Genomic DNA, 20,520 nt, shown 5'->3' with positions numbered 1-20,520 from the left:
GCAGGCATCTCTTGACACCACAGTATATTCTGGGTAGCTGCTCTGCAGTAATGCAGCCCTGGCTTTCTGGGCAGTGTTGTTATTCCTGCTGCATAATTAGCAACTAGTGAGATCATAGTCTGGGGAGATTCTGGCATTACTGAGGCAAAAGCAGGGAGGTTTCAGATCATCACTTGTGGCTCCAGCTTTGACAGCGTTTCTGCTGAGCAGATTCATATCCTTGGGAATTTAAGTCCAAAGATGGAGGAGAAAGATTTGTACCTGGGAAATGGAATATCCCAGATTCCTTGGTTGTGTGGCAGCATGTTGAAAACACTGCCTGCCATGTCAATGTAACCAGAATAAATTGTCACTCCTTCTGCTGTTTGTTGTGCCCTTGCTGGTTTCTTTATTAGAGGGCAAAGATTGTAAAGCTACGTCTTCCTTGCACAGAGGATGATGGTAGGTCAGCTGAGCCCTATTTTATGGAGCAGTAGGCGATTGGGAAAGAGTCTGGGTTTTGAAGCCAGTGCAGATTCTAATCTTCAGTCCATTCTTTAGAACCCAATTTGACCTTTTTAGGAGGCTGGTGAGACACTTTACATTTGTGAAGATCTGGGTAAAGCATTTCCCTGACTGCCAAGGTACTTTGAAATTGAAAGCCTAGAGCAGTATTTCCCGAAGTGTGTTCCCAGGATCATTTGCCCCCCACCAAGATGCTCTAGAAACAAAGGGTTCCTTAATCATGGGTGCAAAACGCTGCATTCTATTTCCTCCCACCCTTCACCAGGTTCATTAGCATATTAAAAGCCTCTAAAAGGTCTTCCATAAGCAGTTTTCTAAAGTATTTTGACACAGCGGTTCCATTTCCATGTAAAAGCTATTAATATCTATGGAACTAGTTTATTTAATGGATACGCTTTAGGAAATGCCAGGCTATATTTCCACTAGGAATAATAATTGGATCTAGTCTAGGTTTAGGCACAGCCTAATTCTGCCTTTGATCCCCAGTCCCTCCTGCTGACCCCGTGGAGAGCTCTCCTGGGTGAGCAGAAGAGCAGCTACTGTTACCCCAGGGCTAATGAAGCCTAGAGGCCAGCCGGCTTGGAAGCAAAGGCCTTCACTCCACTGGGAAGGTGCTGCTGCTAGTCATCTCATTATCCTAAGAGTGACTGAGACTGGAGGGCTGGGGAGAGACAAAAGTAGGAGAGTGCTGGCTGGAGAGAGATGACGTTGTTTCTAGAGAGCAGACATCAGTGCTAGCTCGGGTGCTTTCTTCAGTTGGAGAGCCGTGTGTATAGACTTGGGAGGGGTCTGTCTTAGGACAGGAGTGCTGATTCCTCTTTTCCCCTGGGCAGAATCCTAATGCACCTGGCTGACTGGTGGTGAGCAGGGGCTTTGGGGCCAAGTGGTGGGTTCCCCAAGGAAACCCCTTTGAAACCAATGGATGCATTCACGGGCTCGGGTCTCAAGAGGAAGTTTGATGATGTGGATGTGGGTTCATCAGTTTCCAACTCCGATGATGAGATCTCCAGCAGTGACAGCGCTGACAGCTGCGACAGCCTCAATCCTCCCACAACTGCCAGCTTCACACGTGAGTGAGCTGCTCCCTCCCTGCCTACCTCCATGTACCCCAAGCACTGGAGCCCATTGCAGCTCTTTGAGACACCCTTTGTCCACCTTGGGGATTTGCCCTTATTCGTAATCTCTCCCACACGTAGCTCAGCCTTGCTCTTTGGAGGACCTCATTGCTCTAATATCATAGACTTATATTAAATGTGAATTATTCTAGCTGATTTTACTTGTGCTGTGCTTTGTGAGTCCCCAGAATGGGTTGGATTAAACTGAAGAAGGAGTTGTCTAGGAGTCTACGCTTCCCCACTAGAGTCCTATAGAGTTCCACAAAATTGTAGCTCTAGCAGGACATAAATGCTTACTGCCTGGACAACTGGGGCATCTCCACACTTGTTAATTCTTATGGTTCAATTAGTTTCTTGGAAAGAACTTCGGATTCTGTAGATCGGGGGTTGTCTGTGGGCTAAATCTGGCTCACTGCCTGTTTTTGTAAATAAAGTTTTATTGGAACACAGCCACACCCAGTGTCTACGATGGCTTTTCATGCTACAGTGGCAGAATTGAGTGGTAGTTGGCAACAGAGACCTCATGGCTTGCAAAGCCTAAAATATTTACTACCTGGACCTTTACAGAAGAAGTTTGCCATCTCCTGCTATAGAGCAACACTATCCAGGGGGTGTTGCCTGGTCGTCTAGTGGTTAGGATTCGGCATTTTCACTGCTGTGGCCCGGGTTCAGTCCCTGGTCAGGGAACTGAGATCCCGCAAGCCATGTGGTGCGGCCAAAACAACAACAAAACACAATCCAAAAGAATGTTCTGTTATAAAAATGTTCTATATCTGCACTGTCCAGTATGACAGCCATTAGCCACATGTGGCCATTGAGCACTTGAGTTGTGATTAGTGTAACGGAGGAGCTAAATTTTAAGGTTTATTTCACTTTAATTAATTTAAATTGCCCACATGTGGCTAGTAGCTGCTGTATTGGACAGTGAAGCTATGTAGATTGTTACATCCTGAAAAGATTACCTAGAGATTCTCTTCCCAGCTGATGTCTAAAAATAGATTTTGTGATCATCTGTTTGGGTGAAGTCAGTCTGGAGGCAGTGGTATGGACCAGCAGATGGTCAAGGTCCCTTCCCACTGTGCTTTTAAGATTTGAAAATTAGGAAGGTCTCTAGACCTTCTAAAAGTGCTCCTACAGGGAGCACTTTTGGAGAAGAGTTGAGAGCCTAGATGAATGAGAAAGAATGAGGTCCCCAAACAGGCCATCTCTGGGTTAAAAGTTTTCTTTCTGTGCTCCCTTCTCAGCCACATCCATCCTGAAGCGGCAGAAGCAGCTGCGGAGGAAGAATGTGCGCTTTGACCAGGTGACTGTGTACTACTTTGCCCGGCGCCAGGGTTTCACCAGCGTGCCCAGCCAGGGCGGCAGCTCTCTGGGCATGGCCCAGCGCCATAACTCTGTACGCAGCTACACGCTCTGTGAGTTTGCTCAGGAGCAGGAGGTGAACCATCGGGAGATTCTCCGTGAACACCTGAAGGAGGAGAAGCTCCACGCCAAGAAGATGAAGGTGCCTAAGGGGTCTAGGGTCTGGTACTTCCCATGTGCCAAGATAAAGCAGGAAACCGTCTAGGTCTATCATGTGGTATTTTTGTTTTGTTTCGGTTTTGGACTGTTGCCTTTGGTACATAGAGATTCCATATCTTTCTAGTGAGAAATCTCAGATTTGGATTCAAATGTCAGTCTGAGATGCCATTCTTTTTGTCTCTGGTAGGGAGTCTAGCAGAGATAGCAAAATGGCTTCCCTAGAATTCTCTATTCTCACCCGCTCTGCAAGTGTTTTTAAAGTTTAAGGTGTGAATACCTGACGGTATTCAAGTCTGCCACCCCTGGACCCTGAGGAAGCAGTGTTTCAGTTTCTCGTCAGATGATTGTCCATTGGCCTGATGCACAGAACAGGTTTGGGGTCTTTTACATCCTCTGAAAGGATCCTGCTGATTCTGTAACTCCCATTGCTAGATGATAGTTTTTCGGGTATAAACAATAGCATTACCAAATAGTTATTTCGATCTGTTTAGTACTGGGCCTGCAGTCTGATGCCGCACCAGCTCTTCAAGTTTAGGAGGAGAACAGGGCTGGAAGACCCATCTCAGATGGCTCTTTATAGCTACACGTTTGCTCTCGGCACTGCTTGGCACTCCACAGCCATAGTTGCCACCAGTCTGCAAAAATTGCCCCCAGAGTTCCTAGTTCCAAATTTGGAGAACACTGCTTCAGGCCTGGCCAAGTTCTTCTGGGCTCAAAGTATGCGGACCCACATTAAAACAGGTGGCTGCATTATTTCCAGGGTTGTGGGTGAAATCCTAATGAGACACACCAGAATGTGGTAGGGTTGGAGAACTGGTGGCAGAGGATGTATGTGAACCAGATCTCGCTGCTCTCTCCCTTTGAGAGCTCTATGTCTGCTGCCCGAAGTCTACGCCTAAAGACTTAACACCTGTTTTTCTAACTAGAAGGACATTCAGGCTTCCCTTTCTTCTGTCTGAGGAATTCCGTCACTGACCCTATCACCTTCCTGCTGCTATAGCAACAGGTGGGCAGATAAACACTCTTGTTATCATTTGTAATGAAGGTTTTCTTCCTATTCCCTAAGAAGAAACATCTCCCCTAAATCTGGTAGAGGGATGACATGTCAAAGCAGACACCCTGTTCTGTGTCCTCCCTTGTAGGAGGTCTAGGGACAAAGCCAGGCAAACTTGAGACTGAGAAACAGGACTGCTACTTATTAAGCAGATTTAGTGAGCAGCACAATGGTGGCATCTAATACATCTTCTGTGTCGAGAGAACACCCTTACTTTGCTCCACTTTACTCTTTTCTTAGAAATTTTTCCTTCCTTAGCACTCTATAGGGGAGGCAGTTGGTCTCAAAAAATATACATTTTGCCTCTCCCATATGCCATCTAATATTTGTTTTCCCTTTGGACTTCCACCCCCTCCAAAAAAAAAGCTGCTGCTGCTTTGCATCAGTATTAGTACCTATCATTTTTCTAATATTTTATTACTTTTTTTGGCCTTTTATCCATATGGAATTCATTATTATGAATAGTATGAATTGGGAATCTAACTTACTTTTTTTTCAAAAGAATATACAGTTGTCCCAATACCGTTTAATGACTAGAAGAGTCTTTTCCTTACTGATTTGAAATGCCACCTCTGTTAGAATATATTAAATTCTCATATCTACATGGGTTTCTTTCTATTGCATGTCTCATCTCTTTCCTTTGAGAGGATAGCAAGGAGGGAGGGTGCTTCGGAGGAGGCCAACCCTGGTGAAACAGGCAGGAGCAATGCTAAAGTCTGTGGAAAGGCCCCTCGTAGTTGGCCTGCCTGGGACAGAAATAATAGTCTAGGGGATCCCCAGAAGCACCACTTTATTTCTCTCATTTCTCTTATCATCTCCCCCCAAACAAACAAACAAACAAAACAGGTGTATGCCTTACTAGCCAGGTCTCTTGCATCACGTCTCTCCCAGGAGTTGTTCCTTTACCAGCACTTTTTTGGCTGGCTGATGAAAAAGCCAAACCTGCCAAAAGCTTGGCTTTTATCCTGCTAGTACCTTCCAGAGCCCTGGGGATTGTGAGGCCTCGTTTTCTTTACCTGAATTCTCTAGTGAGTTTTCAAAACTCATTCAGCCACAGATTGTCTTCAGCCTGTCCTTCCACTAAGATCCCCTTTCCTGGCTCTCTGTCCTTCTTATCCAGAGAACCCAGATTTCTGCCTGCAGAGAGTACACTCGGTATCATGTATGCCACCCTGCCTCACACACAGACTTTTTGAAACCAAATAAAAAAGGATTAGGAAGGAGAAAGAGGGAATTCCCTGGTGGTTAGGACTTGGTGCTTTGACTGCCGAGGGCCCAGGTTCAGTCCCTGGTTGGGGAACTAAGATCCCACAAGCCACGCGGCACGGCCAAAAAAAAAGAAAGGAGAAAGAATATATTTCTTCTAGGCGTGGCTTGGAAGTGAGGGCTTTCTTGACAGCCATTAATAACTTCCTCATTTTTTTTCTCCTCCACATAAAATGAAGCTCTTCTGTGTATGCACAGATAATTATTCACACTGTGGGGATTCAGGTTCATTGACAAAGACTGGTAGGTAGTCTTGTGCTATACTTTAATGTACTCTTCTTCCCACAGTGTGGTTTGGGGTCCTTTAGGGTGCAAACTGAAGGGTGTTTTGCAAGGTTGTTTACATCCAAGGAACATACAGCCATTGAAATACCTTCTCTTCTTCCGTGTATGAGAAGGCAGGTTAGCCGAAGCTAAGGGACACAAGCCTGGGAATGGAGGGTATATTTGTGGGAAAAGATCATCTTCTGGGAGGGAAGGTGAGACAGAGGTTTTACGAAGCGTTGATCCAGAAAGGTGATGTCCCTTGTGTTGACGGGCTGGTGTTAGAGCTGCACAGGCTTCCTGTCTTCCTGCTCTAGAACTGTTCTCTTCACCGACTCTATCCTGTACGGTAGCCACCAGCCATACTAGTGGCTGTTTATACGTAATTAAAATTAAATAAAGGTAAAAGTTCAGTTTCTCAGTTGCACTAGCCCCATTTATAGTGCTCGGTAGCCACACGTGCGTCGGGATGGGCGGCACGGATATCTCCGTCACGGCAGAAAGTTCCCTTGGCCCAAGCTGCTCTAGGTGCACCCGGTGGGAAGGCTCCTGCTGATAGTGCTCTGTCTCTTGGCAGCTGACCAAGAATGGGACAGTGGAGTCGGTGGAGGCCGACTGCCTGACATTGGATGATGTTTCAGATGAAGATATTGACGTGGAAAACGTGGAGGTGGATGATTACTTCTTCCTGCAGCCTCTGCCCACCAAACGGCGACGGGCCCTGCTGAGGGCTTCTGGGGTCCACCGCATCGATGCTGAAGAGAAGCAAGAACTTCGAGCCATCCGACTGTCACGGGAAGAGTGTGGTTGTGACTGTCGACTGTATTGTGACCCGGAAGCGTGTGCCTGTAGCCAGGCTGGGATTAAATGCCAGGTCGGTCCACATTTTGCTGTGATAGTATATCCACCCTAGAGTCAGGGGTGTCTAGTGTGGGTGCCAGTGAATGTGGGAGATGCCCATGCACAGGTGAACACTTCAGTTCTACAGCCCTCCTCCACCAACAAAGAAAACAAGTATGACGGGATTCTTAGGCTGTGGAGATAGCAATGATCTTTTTTTTTCTGTGTATCTCACTTCAGAGGTGATAAGCAGCAGTTGCTGGCACATGGAGGAACGGGGGTTAGTGAGTTTAATATTTAATAGCTGTCCTTGAATGTGGACTGATTCCTTGAGGTAAGTGGAAGCAGAGAACTGAGGTAGGCCTTTAGATTTTATCCTACAAACACTTATTCACAGTACCTCTACTCCAATTTTGTAAAAATCAGAATAGTCCTCAGAATCTAATTCAGGATCAGATTTGGGCTTAAATCCATAGTGTCCTAAGAGATAGAAAGCGTCATCCCCCAGAGGGCCTTCTGACAAGGGACAGTTTGGAAGACACATCTCAACTGAAAATGGCAGTACCATCCCAAAGAATGACATTTATCTGGAACCTGTATACTGAGGCTGTGGTGCTGAGTCCTTGTGGTTGGAGTTATCTTAACCTTTTCTTTCTTATTTTCAGGTTGGTATCAGATAGCTATAGCAGGTCCGACCAGATAATGCTTTTCAGACTGAGTCCTGTAATGAATCACTCTGTTACACACAGACCTGAGGACAGTCCTAAGAAATGGATTGTTCCTAAGAACTGGAAGGGAGAGTTCTAGAAGCTGATTTCATAGGAAGACACTGTATTTGTACAGAAGACTTATTTGTCTTCTCACATTTTTAATTTTATTTTTGATACGTATGGGGTGTTTTCATTTGGGGGATTCAAAAGGGAGATAAGGAGGTAGAAAGCATCTCCTTTCCAGATATCCCTGGTGTAGAAGTTAATTATCTTGATAACTACTTCCAAACCAAGCTGGCCAACCATCAAGGGAAAATGAAGCAGGTAGTGAAAAGCTGGTCATTATTTTGTTCAAACCTTCAGTATAGCACCTTGGCAAAGGCACCTTTGCCTAGTTTCCCCATTATGTATTGCTTTGGACTAGCGAGATCTTCTACCTCCTTTCCCATCCCTGTCATCAAAGAACACAGTAGGCTTGGGCCCTGGCCTTTTGTTTTCCTAATAAAGTAGGTAGGTTCTGGAGAAGTCTCTGAGGCATACCCATTTCTTTTCTCTGTGAACTGTCAGCTTTCAGAGAGGTATCCCTGGTCTTTTGACTGGAAGGGCCCTTTCACGTGATCTTTGTCTTCTTTTTATTTAGAAGAGGAAACAAAGCCCTAGAGAGAGAAATGACTTTCTTGAGGTCACACTACTAATTAGTGGCTGTGCTAGAATGGAAAGGCAGGTGGTCTGATAACTCCCATCTAGTGCTCTGGTAGCTCACGCTGCAGCTTGTGTTTTGAATTGGTTGTTTCTCTTGTAAGAGGACCTCAAACCCTGACTCCCTGTGTTCGCCAGCTAACGTCTCGTATCTCATCTGGCCTCAACCTCCTTGTCCCCTCCTCAGGTGGATCGCATGTCCTTTCCATGTGGCTGCTCCCGGGACGGCTGTGGGAACATGGCTGGGCGCATTGAATTCAACCCAATCCGGGTCCGGACTCATTACCTCCACACCATCATGAAGCTGGAGCTGGAGAGCAAGCGGCAGGTGAGCCGCCTGCCAGCCCCAGACGAGGAGCCCTCCCCCGCTGCCAGCTGCAGCCTGGCGGCAGCACAGGGCTCAGAGACACAGGACTTCCAGGAGTTCATCGCTGAGAATGAGACGGCGGTGCTGCACCTGCAGAGTGCGGAGGAGCTGGAGCGGCTCCAGGCGGAGGAGGACCCGAGCGGCTCCAGTGCCAGCCTGGACTCCAGCATGGAGAGCCTGGGCGTGTGCATCCTGGAGGAGCCCCTGGCTGTTCCCGAAGAGCTGTGCCCGGGCCTGACAGCCCCCATCCTCATCCAGGCTCAGCTGCCCCCAGGCTCCTCCGTGCTGTGTTTTGCCGAGAACTCAGACCAGCCAACTGCCTCAGCCGTGAACAACCCATCCTACTTGAACAGTGGGCCCCTGGTCTACTACCAGGTGGAGCAGAGGCCAGTCCTGGGGGTGAAAGGAGAGCCTGGTACGGAAGAAGTCCCGCCCTCGTTCCCCAAGGAGAAGGATCTGAGTGTCTTCTCTCTCCCGGTTACCTCACTGGTGGCTTGTGGCCCCACAGACCCGGCTGCCCTCTGTAAGTCAGAGGTGGGGAAAACATCCACTCTAGAAGCTCTAGTGCCCGAAGATCGTAACCCCGAGGAGCCTGAGGATGAAGACTTCCGCCCCTCTTGGTGCCCCTCAAACCTCCCCTTGCGCACGGACAACGAAGAGGGCTGTGTGGTGGAGACCGCACGGCAGAACGAGGACCGGCCCCCTGAAGAGCCTTCCCTGGAGCTCCCTCTGGCAGTGTGACACAGGGATGGAGATTATGCCTCTTACCCATTCTCTATTTATTCCCTTATTTTATCTAACACCATTTCAAAAACAAAACTGTAGAAGCAGCTGCTGCTCCCATGTTATTTTATTGGGGTCTTTGGGGAACGGGTAGGAAAGGATTGTCTGTACAAGTATTTTTTACAGGGCCAACAGAACCAAGGAGACCAGCCTCAGCTCGATCTGGGGATAGAGTCTTGGGGCAGAGGAGGCTGCATACTGAGCTTTCTGGGCCGTTGGAACCGCACTACGATCTCACAGGAGAAGCTGGGTAATTCAAACAGCTGTTCACGTAGGGACCAGAACACAACAATTGGAACAGCATGACAGAGCCCCTTCCCTCTCCTGAGCTCCAGGCGGGGAACAAGCTCATTTTCCTCAGTGGTTACTCTGATATCCCACTTTGGTGTATCATAATAATACAGTTGGAATCAGCTGGTTGAGTCTAGAGAGGAGGGGATGAAAGGGTCTCTGCTTCTGTACAAAACATCCAGGATCTATATAAATTTAACCTGCGTTCCCTGGGCCCCTATTTGGTAAATAAGTTAATATTTGACATGTTTGGTGTTCTCTGACCTGTTCCCCACACTGGGGATTCCTGGTCTTAACTTGAATTGTTTCTTTCACATGTTCTTAGGTACTAGAGTTAAACTGGTCTTGTTTTTTTTACCCCTCTGTCCTTTTTCCTTTGCAGGGAAAGAGCTAGGTTGGCTGGGGATGTGGCATCGAGAGCCTGAGTCCTCTGTGTACGTCTAACCCCAGCTCCATCGGGCAGCTTTAGTCTGGGGCTCACACGTCCCACGGGAGGCCTATGTAGAGCATTAACCTGTGCCCAAAGGAGGCAGCAGGAACAGGCTGCTGTCTAGAAAGATGACTTTTTGCCATGCTTGCTTTTTCACCCAGGTTGTCCCCCCTACCCCAATTTGAGCTTTAAAGGAATGTAGAATGTGGCAAGTTCACCAACTAGTTTTTGTTTCCTTTTTGTATCTGCCCTCATGGTCCCTCTTGGATATACAGGGTTAGAGTTATTATACTGTATTCTTATACTGTTCACCCCCAATAACTGCAAATGCTTATTGGATCCCTCCCATCTCGATATATAAAGATTGGAGGCCAAACCAGTTCTTAAATGCTACATACAACTTCCAGGTTCTGAAGAAGTCAGGTTCTGACTGTAACCTTTGAGGTCTAGAGTGGGACTCACATTCAGTGTGTACCTGAATTAGGGGGGATATGGTTCCTGTTCTCTTATGTCCTGCTTACGTTCCTGGATGTCCTCCATTGACCACCACTGAATTCTTTTTACTAGCAAAGTTACCTTTGCCTGTTTTATTTCATTCTCTTTTTTATGGCCTCTGTTTGAAGAGGGAGGCAGTAGGGAGCAAAACACTCTTTAGCATCCTTTACACCATGCTTCATTACTGCTATGGTTTATTAACCAGAAAAAAAAAAAGTAAAAAACTTTTTTTTTTTTGCTGGAGGAGCTAACTGTTCCTACTTCTCTTGCTCATAAAGCCTTTTCTTGTGGGATCTTAAGGCCCTGGTGTCTGAAAGCAACCTTCACATACATTGCAGCAGCATTTCACCTATCAAACCTAAACTGAGCCTGAAAGACCTCGTATTTAACACAGTTACATCTTTTAACGCATTCTGCCTCTCCTGTTCATTCCTGTTTTTGTTGGGTTTTACATTTGCAGGGGAGTTAATAAGTCATAGGCCCTTATCTCTCCCCATTCTCTAGTCTCGAAATGGAGTTGAGAGTCTGAAGTACCTGAGATCTAGGTGCTATCCCGAACTGAGCTACACTCTGCCACCTTAGACTGGTCCCCTCAGATATAAGACTGAAGTTTAATTGGGAATTTGGAGAAAAATCTTTCTAGAAGTTTGTGTTGGAAGGTGAAGGTAAGCGTTGTACATTCCCTCCTTAGGAAGGCTCCAGCCTAAGCTAGGGAGTGGATTTCACCTGTTCAGTAAGACACACATTTGGGTTCAAACCAAGAATTTGCATCTAACTAGACTCATTGCCAACCTCCAAGATAATTTGATTTTTCTGAAAAACTAGTTTAATATAAGTCCATCCCTTCATTAACTCTGCAATTCTGACTCACCTATCCCAAGCTTTTAAATGCTAAATATTAACGTTTAGCATTAACTGTCTTGTCAAGCAAAGGGCCTCTTCTACAAACCTGATCCATCTCGTTTCTGGTGCTACCTGAGTTGGACAGAATTATAGTTCATGGTTGCTAGAAAGGCTAGGCCTCTGATCACAGAGGCAGAGAGCTTCAGTCCTGCTTAGTCTAGGCCTAGATAAAAAAATGATTATTACAACGCTTAATTATTTTCCAATTTCCTTTCTCACATACTGTACGCAGGTAGTATTTCAATGTGAATCCAAAGCTAGTGTCTGGTTCTCTGAAAAAAAAATTTTTTTTTTTTTTTTGCCTTTTAGGTCCTTTACATTGTGATAATGCTGTATTTAAAGAGAATATTTAAATGTAATATTAAAGAAATATCCAAAAGAATGGTGTGTTATTCTTTATCTTGGGAGACCACAAGTCAGTTACTTGTTAGAGAAAAGATGCTTCTCTAGCATTGTATATAAAACCAATTAGGTCAGTTAAGGATTAATGTTAACAATAGGAATGTTTTATGGTGGAAAAATAGAACATTCTTTGGAGCATCAAGAGCTTGACTTGCATCATATGCCCTAACATACCTTTTCAGCTGAAGCAGGCCTTGATCTGTGCCCTGCTGGAGCTTTTCCCTCCTCAGTCCCTACTCTTGGGGCCCACTTTGTAATTCCATTACTTTACACACACACACACACATATATATATATATATGAAATTCTCTATTCCTGGTTACCATCTTAAAATCCAGCAAGAGGATCAACTTCAAATTAGCTCCTTTGTCATTTCCATCCCATCAAAAGGTTCTATTCCAACCAGTTATCTTGCCATTAGTTAGCTTATGTCAGTCAGTCTTGTAAAAGGAGCCTTAGTAAAATGATTAGGGTATGCATAAGTAATTTCCAGCAACTGGTTGCAGGCAGTCTTTACTTGAGCTTAAAAACAGTGCTTCATGCGTTTACAATAAGTTACTACAGGTCACTGATGCACACAGACAAAAGCTGAACCCAACTTACTATCTCAAAGTAGACCTCTCCTGGTCTCTGGGGCTGGGCAGTAATTAGTACCTTACAGGATTGATCCACGGCCCAAAGGCGGCCCCTGTCAGCTACAGTTGGATCGCTGCAACACAGTGGAAGTAGCAAAGCGTTTAAGATCCACAGGGGCTGTAGCCCAGTCCAGAAGTTAAGAGAGGTAGGGGAAGGCTGTAAACACTTGATTCAAGAAGAGCTTGTATTTTCTTTTATCTTTCCATTAGAATGTTCCCATAAGTTATTTACTTAAAAAAAAAAAAAAGTTAAGGTGCTCAAAGGATTTGAAAAAAAGGGAAGTGGTTAGCCCTGTGAGGGAAACAAAAAATAAAAATCCCTATTTTTGGTCATATCAAAGTGCTGACGGAGGCATCAAAGTACATGCATGGATATAAAGGCTCCAGTTTAAGTAGTGCTGTTCCCCTCATCAGCCAGAAACTGTCTTGAACAAAAACAGCTGTAACGGGGCTTCCCTGGTGGCGCAGTGGTTGAGAGTCCACCTGCTGACGCAGGGGACACAGGTTCGTGCCCCGGTCCGGGAAGATCCCACATGCCGCGGAGCAGCTGGGCCCGTGAGCCATGGCCGCTGAGCCTGCGCGTCCGGAGCCTGTGCTCCGCAACGGGAGAGGCCACAGCAGTGAGAGTACGGCAAAAACAAAAAAAAAGCTGTAACGAATGTGGCAGTGGGTAAGTCCTAAGCCAAATGAGGATTCCCACCTGGGGCAAAAGCTCACTTCCTGGGACCCGAACTTAAAACACCATAGTAAAAGCCCAGTACAAAGCCTGCAGCCAGCTCCAGCAAATTCTGAGGAAGTTGGGATGACACCTCTCGTGGGCCGCCCCAGCAGGAGGGTTTCTTTCAGTTCCAGCTGCCACACGGGCACCTGCTCCTCTGCCTTGCACACGCCTAACAGGGCACACACTCTTTGCTGACAAGTGCTGTTTGGTCCCACGCTGCTGGACTATGTGACTGCATGCAGGACAATGCCACCTGCTCCTTGTCGGCTCAGCGCCTTGTCCCAATGTAGTTGATGGAAAGCAGGACCACATTGTGTAGCAAGAGGGACAGCTCAGCTTCTGAAAACAACATCAACGTTAATGGTTTGGCCAGGGAAGAGCCTGCCTTCCAGCTACCTTGTTATGTGGGGCTTGACACCAGAGGCAGAAAGCCAAGTACAGGGAGGTGTGACATTAAGAGGCCACTGTTCTCAAAGTTCCCCTGCTTCATTCCAGTCCCTGCATGCACACTTTCTTTCCTTCCACCGAATATCTGTATCTACTTGATTCTCATGTGATGGCAGTAGAAAATTCAGAGATGGTAATGGTACTAAACCCCACTGTCACCCTTCGGAATTTTCCGGTAGAAGCTGGTCCTCCAGGGACATTTCTCAGCCCCAAGGAGATTAGTAGGCCTACCCTGATGTTCAGAGGCTTAGAAGATATCGAGGCCTAGCCAAAGGTTCCAAACAGGAGACCCATAGGTCTAATACCCACCCGCAGATACTTTCTGTTTAGGCAACTGAGTGTTTTCATTCTGAATTTGAACGCCTTGGGGCTGGTGCTTCTCCCAGAGTTACATGGCGAGGTCTGGAGACATTGCTGGTTGTCAGAACTGGGTGAGGGGGTGCTACTGTCATCTAGTGGATAGAGGCCAGGGATGCCTGCTGTATCGTCTTATAATGCACATGACAGCCTCCACAGCAAAGCATCAGCAGTGCCAAGGTTGGGCAACCCTGCTTCACACTCGGGTTCCCATAATCCGTAGTCCTCCCTCTTGTCTTGCACAGTCTACTTCATTACCTGCCTAGCCCCTGTAGGCAAGTGAGTCTGCGCCCTTTCAATTAGACATATATATTAGATAAGGGTCTCACACTACTTAATAATTAACTCCCAAATAAAACCTCAGAATAAAATACAAAAATGACTTGGATCTTAGTGGCATAACCACAGGCATTTGTCTCACCTTTCAGGCTGCAGGAAAGCTGCAGCCATTCTCCCAGCCAAGTTCGACACCTCTCTTCAGCAATATGGGTGGAATTCAGGCCACGAAGATAACAAGCCTAGATTGCTCAGAAGAGAAACAATCCTTAATGATCACAGAGCAAGTATGCCAAGGAAGTATAAACCCACAGAGAATCCCAAATCCCCTTTAAATAAGTTAAAACCTCATCCCCACAAGAAACCTTTCACCATGGCAATATGAACTCTGATGGACAGGATGAGAAGCAAAAAGCCCTATACAATCTAAAACAATAGATGTAAAGTGTAGTGTCCTTGCTTTTTGAAGGGCCAGAAGAAAACATACATAAACCAAAATTATTGTGGGCAACTCCTTCCCACTAGTTAAGTTCACTCAGAAAAAAAGACATAGCAATGAGGTGAGAGAATAAAGAGCCTGGGTTCTGCTGTAACAAGCAAGACAAGGAGCTCCCTGGAAGCTCCCAGCCCCGTGAGCTCAAAAGCCCACCAAGGACTGCAGGTTGATATTGCAATCAAGCACTTACCGACTTCACCTCCTGCGCAGTCAGCTGACCAATCCCCAGCTTTGCCAAAGCCTTGTCCAGTTGGTGAATCACAGTGGTATGAGTCTTTAAACGGTATCTCAACAAGACAGGAGGCAGATAAGGTGTGAGAAGCATTGCTCGACTCAAGGCTTTCTGTGACACAATATAGGGGGAGAAAGTCAACTCGGTGTTACTGCAAGTAAGACCTGAAGCGAGGTGACGCCATGGAATAGAGAAAGCCTGAGTGCTCACCATCTGCAAAGCATGGAGCTGGTTCATGCCCAGAGGACGGTTAGAGAAACACTCTCTCAGAGCCAGGATATCATGTATTGCTGGGTGGGTACCACGTTGCATCTTGGGAGAGGTAAGAGATGGGCAGATGTTAGGAAGGTCCAGACTAGCCTTCTTACGCAGTTTTAGTGCACGCTGGATCTAACAAGATTCCTGGTTTGCAGGAAGGGTTAATTGGAGGAATACCTTGGTGCACAATTCTGTCATATGCCACCGGAGTCCTGAATCAGAAATGAGAGGGATGACCTTTTCTAAATAACAAAGAATTTCTGGGTGGGACTGCTTCCGGAGAGCATGATAGATATCTAAGAAATCAATTTGTTGCTTTGGGGTCCAGAAATGTTGGATCAGCAGTTGCCTAGGAAACAGGTACCTGAAAAGAAAAGGAATCACAAAGTCACTTGCTGAAACGGGCATCTTTCAAAGTGAGCTAAGAAAGCATTTAGCAGACATGAATGCTTGGAGGAAGAGATGGAAACACTACTTCCCTACCTTACTGTTCTTTCCTGTAAATGAGTGTCAGACCAAGGTTTAAAGATACACTGAAGCCCAATTTCAAGCAACGTTACTGAGGTTATGTAAAAGGAAGCAGTAAGGGAACAGCCTTGTATGCAGCAATCAGATAAATGACTCCTTTTGAATCAAAGCATGTGATGAACATATTTTGGACAAAGCTGCAGACAGAGCTGGACTTTGTATGTGATGTTGACAACCTCAAACTGTTCACAGTCCCTATGTGTATACAAAATGGAATTCCTCTAATTCATTTCTCTATACGGGCGGTGGTTTTAAAACATGGTTACAAATTCCCTGGCACTCCTCTTATTGAGAAGTGAGGTCTGTGCCTCTGGTTTTTAAAATCTGGGTGAGTGCATCAACCAACAGAATAGAGCAGAAGTCTTTGTGACTTCCAAGGCTAGGTTATAAAAGGCCATGCAGGGCTTCCCTGGTGGCGCCAGGGAAGCCCCATGCAGATTCTTATTTGCTGGAACACTCATTCTTGGAGCCCTAAGCTGCCATGTAAGGAGTCCCGCTGCCCTGAAGCCACCACATTACAGAGGCCATATGCAGGCACCCTAGTTGACAGTTCCAGTCTTCCAAAGCCATCCTGGCTAAGGCACCAGACCTAAGAGTGACCTTAGACTGTCCAGACTAGTCCATTCACCAGTTTTAACTATCACTGAGAGACACGGGAGAAAAATCTTTCCGCCACCTGAGTCCTGCCCAAATTCCTGCCCCATAAAATCATGAAAATGGTGGTTGTTTTAAGCTATTAAGCTTTGAGGTTGTTTGTTATACAATAGATAACTAGAAAAACATGCAAGGTCATAGTTTAAAACTGTCATCTTCAGATATAAGGTAAAGTAATAAAGATTGGTATTATCAGAATATGAAATGCATTTTTCTCCTGAAGAAAAAAATTTGTCCCAAGTTGCTATGCCTCTAAGAGAGTGGGTTGCTGCCTCTAGGGATGATGGAAAAGATCATTATCTTATTTCACATCACACAGGAGCAGCTAAGAGACAGGGAGAAGCCAGGCCACCTACTCCTACAGCCGTCGCAGTAACCCAGGTGGCTTTTATGAACCTTGGGCTAATGAGAAAATTGGAGCAGAAGTTTGATAACCTCTGCCTAACTTCTGAAATGGAAAGTTCTTAATTTGTAATTTTAAAAAAATCTACATATCTTCAGTATGCCGGAGAGACAGAACTCTGTACTCACATTAGCAAGAAGACCAGGTAGTTGGCAAAGGGTGGAATGGAAAGAATACCTAGGAAAAGACACTTGGCGACGTCTCGACGGAACTAAGCAGAAATAAACACAGATGCAGTTTTAACCCAAGTAAGTTTTTAGGACAATGGACAATCCCTCCACCCCACTGTGCAGTAAACTTCTATTAGAGCCCAGGTAAGGATCAAGGTTATTTCTATCTACCTCTAGTTGGTAAGTTCCTTAAGGACAGGAGCCCTGATCTGTTTACTTTTGTATCCCAAACAATGTCTAGTACAGGGCCTGACAGTATACCAAATCCCTAAGTAAATTCTTCCTGATCTGCAGAATGGTCCTAGATTCTTACTCTCAGCTTCAAAACTACCATCAAGTTATCACCAAATACTACTTTCCTGCTGCCTTTGGATCCTTCCTTGCAGATTTTTATATGTTCAGAAATGAACTGGACTTTACTGTTCACTTTTATTCAGAAAGTGTTCCAGAAACTCTACGGAGCTCTGCTATGGAGGCTCACAACTCTGAATGAACTGATTCTGACAAATGATCTGATCTCATGGCAAGGGGCAACAGCTTAGTCAGTGGTGAAGAAAATAGGAACGAAAAGACTTGAGCTCTGGGTTAACTTTAATTATATCACCGTGAACTTCTGGACATCTGCCCTTGGCGCATACCTGTCTCAAATGCTCCATCTCCCGGTATGAAAGTTGATGAAACTTTATATTGTGCTTCCACATATTTGTCTTTATTCTTCTAGCCTTTTTGGCATCAGCCCATAACATCTGCAATCCTACCTCATTAAAGTAGAGGACAGAGTGTGATGTTATCCCAATCTGATTACCACAGCCTTTTGTTCCATGTTCACCCACAACACACACTTGTCCCTCCCTCCCCAATGCTACTCTAAATCAAAGCTTTAAACTAGGTCACTTGAAACTCTTGTGAAGCTGACCTATATTTCGTTTCTTATCCTTCTCCCCTCTGCCCCCTTCCACCCCCCTGCCCCCTTCCACCCCCCTGCCCCCAGCATATCACCTCTCTTCCTGCCAAGCTGGCGTTCTGTGATCTACCAGGGAATGGTCTCCCTCTTCTGGTTCATTACTCACTCCCTTTTTAAAATAAAAATTCAAAGCTCTTTAACCTCAGGAAGTCTTGCTCAATTAACCCTTTGTATATCTCAACCAGATATTAACTTTTCTCCTTTCTAGAACACTTTTATAATTACTGGAATTCAACATATTTCTAAGATTGCATTTTCACTTCATTCCAAGATAATCCTTACACTGACCTAGAACTTTAGTTCATAAAAATGTTTTCCTATTTATGAATGAAATGGTATAATGTCTAGGTTGGCTTCAAAATAATACAGGAGAAAGCCAATGTATAATTGATATAAGACTGGTGGCCGTGAGTCAATAATTGTTGAAGTGAGGTTGAGAATATGGAAGTTCATTGTATTACTCTACTTCTGTGTTATGTTTGAAGTTTTCTGTAATAAAAGGCTTAAACACAAACAACCAAAATGCTTTCAGACTCTTTTTTTCATTTGATTTTAGTTATAAATTGGGGAGCAGACAAAGCAGTCATTCTTATCTCCACTTTACAGCTTTTGCAAGTACATGAAGCTAGTAATAATTATAATATTCAGAGCTGACAATGTGGGAGTTTACTATAATTGGTGTTATGATAAAAAAAGTAGAGTGGGCTTCCCTGGTGGCGCAGTGGTTGAGAGTCCGCCTGCCGATGCAGGGGACACGGGTTCGTGCCCCAGTCCAGGAAGATCCCACATGCCGCGGAGCGGCTGGACCCGTGAGCCATGGCCGCTGAGCCTGCGCGTCCGGAGCCTGTGCTCCGCAACGGGAGGGGCCACATCAGTGAGAGGCCCGCGTACCGCAAAAAAAAAAAAAAAAAAAATTAGAGTATAATAGTTATAGCTAGCTACACTTACTGAGCAGTCACTATGAATCTGGTCCTAAGGACTTTACATGTATGGATTTATTTCATCTTCATAGCCATGCAGACAATAGGCAGGTTCTATTACTACCCTCATTTTACAGATGAGAAAACCAAAGAACAGAGAGGTTAAGTAACAAGTCCAATCACACAGCTAGTGACTAGTTGGGATTTGAACCCAGGCAGTCTGGCTCCAGAGTGGACACGTGACACTCTACCATCTCCTAGTAACTAGCAGAGCTCTGATCTGAACCGAAACATTCACAAACCAAGTACGTGTAGTGCTATTTCCACAACGTGCTACCCAGGAGAGATCTGTGACAAACATTAGACTACATTTTCTTACAAGCCAAGTCAACTGGTAAATCACAGGGCAGGTCTGTGCAGCTATAGATCTCTGCCCTTGTGCACGACAAATAATTTCTACTATAGTCAAATGTGTGGTTAGGAAAAGTGCAAAAATACCTATAATCCTCCTGGGTGTTGTCAGAAGTTGTTTCTCAACATACCTTTCTAGAAACAACAAGAAGGGCTAACTTACAAGAAATAGTTTAATGCTCAAGCATTTATGAAACAGAAGACATACCAGCTTACACCCCCATCGCAGAGCCTGCAAGCGATCTTACTTATTCTAACTCTCTGACACTGCCCAAGAGCTGATTCAATGGATTTTTATTTTAGTTTTGTCTTTACCTTTCATGAAGATTGTATACAGGACATAGAAGCGGGGGAAATGACGACCCAAGAAACGATGGTATTTCCCATTAATCACTTTTGTCTTGGTCACCACATAAGAGATCAAGCTCTTCACATCTGCCTTTGGAGAAAGGTGAAGCTTTGAAGACCTACAAGGAAGATGAAAGAGACTATCTGGGAACCAGCCTGGAAGCCCCTTCACGCCTGGGGTCCATAATGTAAAACATCTGCTTCAGAGAATGTATGCTAAGACCTGAAACTTCTGAAATCCAAAGATCTTGAGATCATGGAGAGATAAGCAGTCAGACTGAGAAAAACAGATAAGGCAGACGAGAGGCCAGGCAAGAATGGATGTCGGGGAAGTGGTGAGTCTGGAGAGAGCGGAAGGCCTGAGGGGCAATCTGAGCAGCAGGCTAAAGCCAGAGAGGTGAGATCCGGATAAGCAGTAGTAAAATCTGAGCCGAAAAAGGGAGGCTCAGGACACGCGGGGAATTCAGACAACATGGGGCACTGAGAATTGAGAGGGTCACGAAGCCAGCTCTCTAGCAGGGATCCCGGTGCGAATTCTGCGCGGCACAATAAAAATCCAGGGGCCGGGGCGTGGAGCCCTGAGAATTAAGACACAGCATGCAAACAAAACTGAGACACTGGAAGAGCCTGAACGTCAAAAATGCTTTTCTCTCTCCAAATCCCTCACCGAGGGGCCCCCCAGGCCATGCCAGAGCGAACAAACTGCAGCCTCCGGGCGACATAAGGTCCAGGGGGCCCCGCCGAACCCCACAAAGCAGCCCGCGCCCAGCACATTCTGGAGACCGCCATCTTCGCAGTGAGGGAGGGGCAGACGAGAGTAAGTCGTCTTCAGGTCAAAGTTCCCGTACGTTGCGTTCTTTTGACGACGCATGCGCCTTTCCTGAGAGCTGATTGGTAACCATAGACCGTTCGCCTCGCGCTGCCCGGGCGAGGAGCGTACGCTAAGGCTAAGTTCGGAAGGAGGGCCAGGATTGGACGCCGCCGGCACTTCCTGGTTTAGAGGCGCCGGAAACCGGCTGTCCTGGAGGAAGCGAGAGAGTATCTGCTCTTGGTTGG

General features: G+C 45.8%; 2 protein-coding genes across 6 annotated transcripts; one reads left to right on the top strand and one right to left on the bottom strand.

Annotated features, from left to right (window-relative positions):
* Nucleotides 1–1,401: 1,401 nt before the first annotated feature.
* CSRNP2 (cysteine and serine rich nuclear protein 2) lies at nt 1,402–11,624 on the top strand. Its single transcript, XM_082665466.1, has 4 exons — nt 1,402–1,573; nt 2,864–3,123; nt 6,302–6,598; nt 8,161–11,624. Exons 1-4 carry the CDS (start codon nt 1,423–1,425, stop codon nt 9,079–9,081), a joined length of 1,629 nt encoding a protein of 542 aa, XP_082521592.1. The 5' UTR covers nt 1,402–1,422; the 3' UTR covers nt 9,082–11,624.
* A 1,494-nt stretch (nt 11,625–13,118) lies between these two features.
* On the bottom strand, nt 13,119–20,257 carry LETMD1 (LETM1 domain containing 1). 5 transcript variants are annotated; one of them, XM_082665461.1, is made up of 9 exons: nt 20,132–20,257; nt 19,432–19,583; nt 17,460–17,575; nt 16,780–16,862; nt 15,244–15,430; nt 15,019–15,120; nt 14,767–14,919; nt 14,226–14,322; nt 13,119–13,339 (listed from the first exon to the last, which is right to left on the bottom strand). In XM_082665461.1, exons 1-9 carry the CDS (start codon nt 20,251–20,253, stop codon nt 13,269–13,271), a joined length of 1,083 nt encoding a protein of 360 aa, XP_082521587.1. In that variant the 5' UTR covers nt 20,254–20,257; the 3' UTR covers nt 13,119–13,268. The 5 variants fall into 5 exon arrangements, 4 of the variants coding, with proteins under 4 accessions (XP_082521587.1, XP_082521589.1, XP_082521588.1 ...); XM_082665463.1 differs by having other exon boundaries at nt 20,168–20,236; XR_014297412.1 differs by having other exon boundaries at nt 13,211–13,339; nt 14,226–14,330.
* Nucleotides 20,258–20,520: the final 263 nt, after the last annotated feature.

Source organism: Grampus griseus (genome assembly GCF_964374135.1).
Source record: "Grampus griseus genome assembly, chromosome: 11".
Taxonomy (NCBI): domain Eukaryota; kingdom Metazoa; phylum Chordata; class Mammalia; order Artiodactyla; family Delphinidae; genus Grampus; species Grampus griseus.
This window is presented reverse-complemented; position numbering and strand designations above follow the sequence as displayed.

What these genes read in the sequence shown, in the direction of transcription:
- LETMD1 (XM_082665461.1), bottom strand. Translation starts at nt 20,253, where the DNA reads ATGGCGGTCTCCAGAATGTGCTGGGCGCGGGCTGCTTTGTGGGGTTCG. An exon ending in AGATGGAGCATTTGAGACAG is followed by an intron (nt 16,863 to 17,459) that starts GTATGCGCCAAG and finishes ATTTCTGCTTAG; the next exon opens with TTCCGTCGAGACGTCGCCAA. An exon ending in TGACAGAATTGTGCACCAAG is followed by an intron (nt 15,121 to 15,243) that starts GTATTCCTCCAA and finishes ACCTCTCCCAAG; the next exon opens with ATGCAACGTGGTACCCACCC.
- CSRNP2 (XM_082665466.1), top strand. Translation starts at nt 1,423, where the DNA reads ATGGATGCATTCACGGGCTCGGGTCTCAAGAGGAAGTTTGATGATGTG. An exon ending in CACAACTGCCAGCTTCACAC is followed by an intron (nt 1,574 to 2,863) that starts GTGAGTGAGCTG and finishes CTCCCTTCTCAG; the next exon opens with CCACATCCATCCTGAAGCGG. An exon ending in TCCACGCCAAGAAGATGAAG is followed by an intron (nt 3,124 to 6,301) that starts GTGCCTAAGGGG and finishes GTCTCTTGGCAG; the next exon opens with CTGACCAAGAATGGGACAGT.